Below are 8862 nucleotides of genomic sequence, written 5' to 3'. Positions count from 1 at the left end.
TAGGCATGGCCAGCACGGCGCGACACCGGCCAGGCGTGGGGCGAGGCCAGCGGCTGCAGTAGCGCCAGCCAGGTGGTGCACGTCCGCTGCGGTGCGGCTGTTCAAGTCCAAGTAATTCTTACCTTGCCTGATAGCAGAGCATGTAGCCACTTCGCCATTGGGTCGCTGCTCTAGCGCCGAGTTCATCCACTTGCGCCAGGCTAACTCAAACTCGCCCAATAAATGGTAACGACCTCTACGTGCCAGTTCCCAGGCCACACAAAATCGTTCAGACAAACCTCTCAATGTGACATATGTACATTCCCCTCAACTCATGATATACTTTGTCAAAGCCCAAGACGAGAACTTTCCATCTATGTTGGGTGGCTTCCTCCTCTCTTTACAATATGTGAATCACCTCTCCAAGTTAGAGGGGCAAGATCCTGTCTTGATCCACTATGGCAGACGGTGATGGCACGGTCACGGCGAAAAGCCACATGAAGTTAGAAGAAAGTTATGTGGCACTCTAGTGCGTGCTGCTGAAGGGAGGAATGTTGCTGCGCAGATGCTCACGCTACGTTTCTCATCTTCTTCACCTTATAGGTGATGAAGGACAGATAAATGAGCATAGATACCAAACACTGAACACCATCAAGAAAATGCAGCAGGCTATTACTGCTACATAACAAGAACCAAACTTAGATATCACCAGGCAGCCAGACAAACAGAAGAACCAACAACAGGCGACTCAAAAGTGCATGACATAGAACACGTTGCTACAACGTTCAGGCTGGCAAACGGGCAGGCATAATTAACAAAAAATTGACCAGTACACATCGGGGATAACTAGTTACTTGAAAAGTAAGGTTCAGCGGGGCTTCATTTTTCCCATAAACAGGCGTGCAGCTTAGTCGCCCTTCCGGCGGAAGGAGCATCCCTCGGTGAGCCTCGCCTTTCCTCCGGTGGGTTGGCAGAGCACCGTCTGGCAGCCAGGGCACACCACCACGGTCTGAGAGTGGCTGAACACAGTCGTTCTGTCACAAGGCAATAGATGGTTGGAAACATTAATCATTATGTGAATTTTCCATGGAACAGATATATGATATGTGAATCAAGCAGAGCAAGCTTCAGTCATAATGAATATAAACTGGAATTGGTTGATACATAGATATAATTCAAGTCAGGGGCAGACAAACAACATGACACTCAAGGAGGTGACAGAAGAAATTAGCAATCAGCTCAACATTTCGAGCTGAACTACCAGGTGAAGTGTGTATGTTCTATAACTGCACGAAAACTAACCCAACTTAGCAAATTAAGCAGAATAACTACTCGTTCACGTTCAGTACTAACTGCAGCAATAGCAGAGGCGACAAGAGCGCATCAGCGAACCATGCCACAGTACAAGATGCACATATATTGCTAAATCTACATAATCTGTCATACAGCAGGCAGCTCTATGTGCATAAACTTAACATTTAAGCCATTCTTAAAGCAGATCAACCTAAATCATTGATAGCATCTTGTTTAAATCAAGTAGCCAAGTCAAGAATCCAATCCACCCTCTTAATGTTACTGTGTACTACAGCAGTATATTAACTATGAACACAAAACTGAAGGGCCGAAAAGATCATAAGGTCTTACATGTTGAAGCAGCCCTGGCACTTGACATCCTGCACGCAAGGAACACAAAGACAAGCACAAGATTAAGGGCCGAGCCAGGAGAGCAACCAAAGGAACGTGAACCCACAGATCAATCCTACGTGATCTGATGCGCACGTACCATGAAGAAGGAGTTGGGGGACTGCACGAGGCGCTTCTTCTTGTGCTTGAGCTTCTCGAGCTCCGCCGGCGGGTTGAGGAGGTCGATGTCGTTCTGCAGCACCTGAGACCACAGACAGATTAGATCACGGGAGATGCATACGTCTCGGATCAAACGAAAGAGCAAACATTCGGGGAAAATCGAAGGGGATCAAAGCCGCGATGTATCCCCGCCGTACCATCTTGACGAACGGCGGCGGTCTTGGCGTGGGAGACGATGCGGGGAAGGGGTGGCGGCGGGGGAGAGGAGCGGAGGCGCTAGGGCTGGAGACCGTGGGCTTGGGGACTTCGTGGTGGCTTTATCAGTAGGCTCGGTGCATCTGGGGCGTCCATCCCGTTTGATCTGGCTTCGTACGGCGGTGCGGCCGTGCTGGGCTGGGCTGGGCAGTAGGTATAGGGCCGATACGCATGTGTCGTAGTTAGTCATCTCCACCTTTCCAGTTGCGGCAAGGCGCAGCAATCTGTGAGTTTTAACAACCCTCAAAAAAACAATCTGTGAGTTTCAACTTTTTCATAAATCTATTTATTCAAACGTTTTATCTTTTTAAAGCGTGTGTCCAAATCGTGGATCATTTTCATCGTTCGATTTCCCGCGTCGAGATTTTCGAAACTATATCCGTGTTAACAGGTTTCGACGAACTTTTCTTCACGAAAAAATTGAGAAGAAAAAATGAGCTGGAAGCACAATTTCTTCATGAATAAAATCTGTGCTATTCGCGGAAGCAAAAAAACGCATTTTTCTGCTTCCCGAGAGCGCGGAAGCAAACCTGTGCCTCCACAAGAAGCAAGTATGTGCCTCTCGTGAAAAAAAAAACGCGTTATTTACCTTTCTGAGAAGCACAACTATGCCTTCACGGAAGAAAAAACGTGTGCCTCCATGAGAAGCAAATCTATGCCTCTAGTGGAAGCAAAAAACCACATTTTTCGTTTGATTTTTCCCTTCCAAAACCTAAGGAAAATCGGGCAAAATTCAAAAGCCAAAAAAAACAGGATCTAAAACCCAAAAACAGGTACATAATAATAAAATACCGAGGAAGCGCCCAGCACGCGAGACACGACATGTTGTGGCGGTTGAGAGGCAGCCCCCACCCCCCCGGGGCCCATGTGTGGGGCGCCCTTTTTCATTTTGTTTTTTCTGTTTGTTTCCTTTAAATAATTTGGGATTTCAAAAAGTCCCAAATTAATAAAACTGACAATTTTAAAACAATATTCAAAATTTTGGTGATTTGAAAAACAATGTTCATGATTTTCAGAAAATGGTCATGTATCCAATGTAAGTTTGTGAATTTGAACAAATGTGTGTGAATTCAAAAGATGTTCATGAATTACACAAAGTTTATCGATTCAGAAAATATTTCATGCATTTGTAAAACGTTTGTCAAAACTAAAAAATATTCTTGGATTTCAAAAATTGTTCGGCAGTTCGAAAACATGTTCATCAATTCAGAAAATTTCAAAAGTTTCATAAAAAGTGTTTACAATGTTTAGAAATGTTTGTGAATTTGTAAAAAAGGGCCACAAATTTTAAAAATATTCTTGAGCTTGAAAATATTCATGATTTCAAAAAAATAAAAAATAAAAAAGAAGTGAAATCTAAAAGTAAAAGAAATGAAAAATGAAAAAGAAAGAAAGAAAAGGAAAAACGAAAATGAAAAATAGAAAAAAGGAAAAAAAAGTAGAAAAACAATAGAGAGAACCCAAATTCGGAAAAGAGCTAATGGGCCGGCCCAAAGTGTGGCTGCTGCCGGTAGCTCGCATACACAGCGCCCACTAATGTGCCGGACCACTATGACACTTTCCTGCGCTAGGGAGCAGGGTTCTAGTGGGCAACTGGTACTAGAGGATGAAGATTTGCCTAAAATAAAATATAGAGGATGAAGATTTGGACGGGTTGAGTTACCCTCTCTGTTAGGGTTTAGCGACCCGCCGTGAGTTCGGAAAAAGTTTGTAAATTAGAATGCATTCATGTATTCAAAAAAAGTTCATGTGTTTCAAAGTAAGTTCATTAACTTTTGTGCCTTATTTGGTTCATAGGGTAGGAAAATCGTAGGAATAGGAAAAACATAAGAAATGAGATGACATGTATCTCAAATCCTATGAGTAGGAATAGGAAAGGAGATGCCCTTTGATTCACATCATAGTATTTTTTTCCATTGAGTCTAGGCTAATATTTATTTTTCTACGAAATATGAAGGATAGGAAGAATTCCTCCATAGGAATAGGATTCCATTCATACAAACCAAAGGGGTCTAAAGGAGTTTTTCCTATAGAAATCTTATCCTATGAAATTCCTACAACATTCCTCTAAAGCAAAGAAGGCCTTAAAAAGTTCATGAATAGGATTTTTTTTCAAGAATTTTAGAAAATTTTGCCCATATGAAAATTGAAAGGAAAATAAAAAAGAAAAGGAAAAAAGCCAGAAGAAAATGCACAACAATTCCTAAATGGGCTGGGTCGCTCAATCGGAGGGGTGTGCGCCGGTTGGTGCTTAAGACGACTTCATCAAAATTACAGTCATGCTATGGGTGATTTGGCATGCCCATCGCAAAGCTCTCCACGAGCAGATCTTTCAAAGCCACCATGGAAAACGAATAGCTTTGTTAGAAGTTATATCAGGGAGCTTGCTGATTGCAGACCAAGAAGGCGCAAGTGCTGGCTTCTACAGCGACAAGACAACCATCCCATAGATGGATCCTTTCTGTGGCCAGTTTAGCAAAAATTCGGGTAGATGGAGCAATCTCGACGAACTCGAATGAGGGATCTTACATTGATGTTTGCAAAGACTCAAGAGGTATGTGCATGGCGCTTCGGTCATCAAGTGCTCGGGTATAACATATCTGACCACCCTTGAGGCACTTGTTGTCGGGAGGCATTAACAGTTGCACATGATCTCCTATTATCACTTGTGGTGGTGGCTTCAGATTGCTAGGTAGTGAGTTATGATGTCCGGAATGACACTGGTGGATCATACAGACATACACAAGCATAGTCAAGGAATTTAGACCCACTCCTGATGAGTTCCAATATTGCAGCTTCATCTTTGAAGGTAGCACTACAAATTTTGAGGCACATAGTTGAATGAATAAAGTGTGTTTAGATGCAAAAAAAACTTAAGGCGCGGAACAGGATTAGTTATGCAGCCATCCCTGAACCGAGAGAAACGGGCGGACCCATGGGTGCTCCTATGTGGGTGGCGCGTTAAGCGCCACTTGAGGAACCGGCGCTCACGGGCCCTCTGCTTGTGGGTCGGCCCATGTAAATGGAGAGTGCTCAATCGACTTGACCAGTGTACCTAGGTCGCTCGATCCCATTTTAGCCGTCGCGGTTGATTGGTCAAGTGTTGACTTTTAAAAATATGGAAGAAAAGAAAAAATCACAAAAAGCGAAAAATCTAGTGAATTAAAAAATGTTCATGGAATTTTTTAAAGTTCGCCAACTTTTAAAAGAGTTCACAAAAAAATCACTGAATATACAAAATGTCAGGAAAATTTAAAAAAGTTCATTGGATTTGGAAAAAAATCATCGAATTTGAGAAAAGTACATAGAAGTTAAAGAAAAGTTCATCGAATTTGAAATATGTTCATCGGTTTTCAAAAAAGTTCATCAATTTAAAAGAAAAGTTCATCAAATTTGAAAAAATGGTATAATTGAAAAGGTTCATCAATTTTGAATAAGCTCGTGAATTTTGAAAGAAGAAAAACAGAAAAAAGCCGGCCAAAAACAAAAACCCAAAAAGCAAATAAACATGTTGACATTGTTATTTGAAGAAGAAGGAAAGCAGGCCTAGTCTGACGGGCCGGCCCTGGTGCGGCACTCGTGCAAAGCCCCCGCAGCACGGCCCGGCACTCTCGGTTGGTGCTGTACCACAGAGAAGTAGCCGGACCTCATCAGTCAAGGGAAACAAGGAAAATTTGCCTCAAAAGAAAAAAAGAGAAAAAGGAAAATGGCGGGGTATGTACGTGTACGTCAAGCCATCTGCCGTGCCATGCCATCAATTCACGCCGGCCGTGCACGGCGCACCGCACCGCCTCCCGGCCTCCGAGTGCGCACGTACGTACGTACATTCATCATCGTCAAGATTCCTACACATGGATTTGCCCAGCTCGCCATTGACGAGACTCGTCGCCGCACGCGTACAGAATATGGATCCGTCGCCCGCCCATGATGGTCGCCCGCCTCTGTGTCCTCCTTCTAGACGTGGACGGCGACGACGATACCAAGTACAGGCAACAGTTATTGGCCGCCACCAACGCTAAGCCGTGCGTGCCTCTATTCCATGCCATGCCATGCCATGCATGCATGCTTTTACAACGCCAGCCGTCTCAGTAGAATCTAGAGAACGAGGTGGTGCCTGTGCCTCTACTTGGTACCGTGTTCGTGCGATGTTCCCCGCGCGGCCGGGCCGGGCTCCCGTGCATGCGCAGAACCATTTCGAGTCAAGTGGATAGAAGGGAATCAAGGAGATGCTTGGAGACCTGGACACGCACAGTACGTACGTGGCCCGGCCACCGCCACCCCACAGCGTCAACTGGCTGACCGCGTGCAGCTCAAGTGGAGGCGTGTCGAGCAGGAATTTGGCCGAACGCGATCCAGCCTCGCCTACGCCTCGTCGGCCAACGCTGAAAGAAAAGCGCGTGCTCCTGCCGACGCCTTTGTGGAAAGCATACTACTACGCGCGAGATCTTGATAGCATTGATAGCAGGATGCAAAGGACAAAACACGAGGAAAAGGCGGGAGATGCTGGACGCCACATGCAGTATAAACGAGTAAACAACTCGGCTGGAGCGTTGCACGCTGTCAGTAGTTGACTCCGAGCATCCGGGCAATGGATGCACAGTCTTTCTTTCCGTCCATTCTTCTTCTGCAGCGCCCCGTGCAAGGCGCATCTATCCGGCGCCGGATGGGGGCAGCGGCGCCACTGCAGCACGCCCCGGCGGTGCTCATCTCGGCCGTATTCCGGTCCCTGCCGCGCGCCGACGGTCTGCATGCGCCGTACCTGAAAGCCTAGGCCCTGCCGACGCACCGTACGCACGCCGGCGTCCAGCTATCTTCCGTGCGAATGCCATCACGCGGGCCGTGCACCGCACCGGCCACGCCGTCGACATTCCCGCACATGCATGCCAGTTGGACGTCCCCGTACCTGTCCATCCAGCTCGTGGCCATTCGTGCGACTCGCCTCGCGGCCGCATGTATAGACCCGTCGCCCATGCATGCATGAGGTGCTCCCGCCATTATCTTGTACTGTGGCCGTGCATGCGCATGCGGTGCAGTGCCGCGGCGTGAGACGACGACGACACGTGGTAGTACAAGCTGGCAGTACAAGCAGCAATTATTGGGCACCGATGCCAGTGCGTGCTTCTGTTCCATGCCTTTACGAGGCCGCTGGTAGAATCTAACGCCGGAGGTGGTGCGTGCGCGCGTACTTGCTGCCGAGTTCGTGCGATGTTCCCCGGCCCTGTGCGGAGAATGATTTCGAGCTAAAGGGAGGAAAGAAGGAAGATGCCTGGACCTGGTGGACTGGACTCGTACAGTCTCCACGGCTCCACCAGACCAGAGGACGTACGTGCATGCATGCACTGCAGCAGCAGCGTCGACTGGCATGCATCTAAGTGAAGAGCGTGTCGACGTGACACGGCCTCGCTTTTTCGGCTTAACGCGAGCCCCGTCCTTGTGCAACCGCTCCCTACTCAGTTGCCTAATGCCAACTCTAATCGATTCTCTAAACCAAACGGAGAAGGATAATTTTTACTCCCCTGCCAGAAAACCCCCTCCAACCCTCCAAAATATGCTCACTGCTTGCACGGCCGAGTAAAAGTGACGTCCTCTTTCTCCTCTGCCCTCGCGCCTTCTCCATTCCCGCTACTAACCACTGATGACTGGTCCTCCTGCCGGAATGGATAGCCCAGACCCTTCCGTCACCCCGTCGGCCACCGCCGCGGGCTTGTCGCCACCGGAAACTACCCTGCACCGCCACTCGCGCCGAAGAAAAGGTTGGGGATTAAAAATCTCCAGTTGCATCAAGCTCCGTCTCCAACCGCGGTAAAGGCCACCGGGGTGGCGACTGGCACTCCCGCGACGGCCCGCCGCCCTCCTGGCGCTCCCACCGAAGCCAAGGGAGCTAGAAAACCGACAACGCCTAATCCAGCGTCTCCGGCTACCCCTAGCGCTACTGCAGCGGCGTGTCTGGCGGCCGCAGCCGGCAAGAAGGGCCGCGGTTGCCAAGTGCTCGACGAAATGCCGAAAGGGTAAAGAAAACCATCTTTCACATTTTGGCCAACAAATTTTAGTCGGTGATTGTTGGTGGCTGATGGTGATGGAGTTTGTTCGTTTTGTTGTACTAGTGTGGAGATGGACACGGTCGAGTTTTTAGCGTCTTTGGAGTCCTCGATGGCAATGGGGCTAGTTGATCTCAATTTGGGATCGTTCAGATGTGGCCGAAGAAGAGGAGGTGGCCAAAGAGATGGAAGAAGAGGAGGTGGCCGATGAAGATGAGGTTGTGGAGGTGGCCGAAGCAAGCACGCGGTCGTCAAGGTCACGCACCGGCAACTACAATCAAGTTGAAGATGTTGCTCGATGCTATGCTTGGATGAACATCTTCATGGATGCAACGATTGTAACAGATCAAACCAATACTATATTTTGAGAGAGAATTATGGACTACTACAGTAACTCTGTGGAGGTGCAATCAAGCTGTACGCAATGTTCTCTTGGGCATCTTGAAGCACCATTCACGACCAATCCAACCCATGGTCCGATTGCATCAATCAAGTGAATCATGCATCACCGATTTTTTTTACTCCACTAAATTTAGAAAATCGACTAAGTGCAGCCATCTATAGAGGAATAACCCCCACGCTCTTCGAACCCCGCCAGGAGTAGTGTTCCTACAGCGGACCCCCTGTACTCTCTATCTTCTATCAATAGAATATACTCTATTCGTTCTTAAATATTTGTCTTTTTAAAAATTTCAAATGAACTATCATTTACGGATGTATAGACATGATTTCAAATGGACTACGGATGTATAGATATATTTTAGAGTATAGATTCATTCATTTTGCT

The 8862-nt window shown here is 47.3% G+C and overlaps 1 protein-coding gene across 1 annotated transcript; it reads right to left on the bottom strand.

Moving 5' to 3' along the window:
- Positions 1–662: 662 nt before the first annotated feature.
- LOC119284644 (40S ribosomal protein S27) lies at positions 663–2114 on the bottom strand. The gene is made up of 4 exons (XM_037563794.1): positions 1980–2114; positions 1763–1864; positions 1624–1652; positions 663–1013 (listed from the first exon to the last, which is right to left on the bottom strand). The coding sequence occupies exons 1-4, from the start codon at positions 1980–1982 to the stop codon at positions 887–889; spliced, it is 261 nt and encodes an 86-aa protein (XP_037419691.1). The 5' UTR covers positions 1983–2114; the 3' UTR covers positions 663–886.
- Positions 2115–8862: the final 6748 nt, after the last annotated feature.

Source organism: Triticum dicoccoides, chromosome 4A (genome assembly GCF_002162155.2).
Source record: "Triticum dicoccoides isolate Atlit2015 ecotype Zavitan chromosome 4A, WEW_v2.0, whole genome shotgun sequence".
NCBI classification, from domain to species: Eukaryota; Viridiplantae; Streptophyta; class Magnoliopsida; order Poales; family Poaceae; genus Triticum; species Triticum dicoccoides.
Note: the sequence above shows the minus strand (reverse complement) of the source record. Positions and strands in the feature narration are given on the sequence as shown.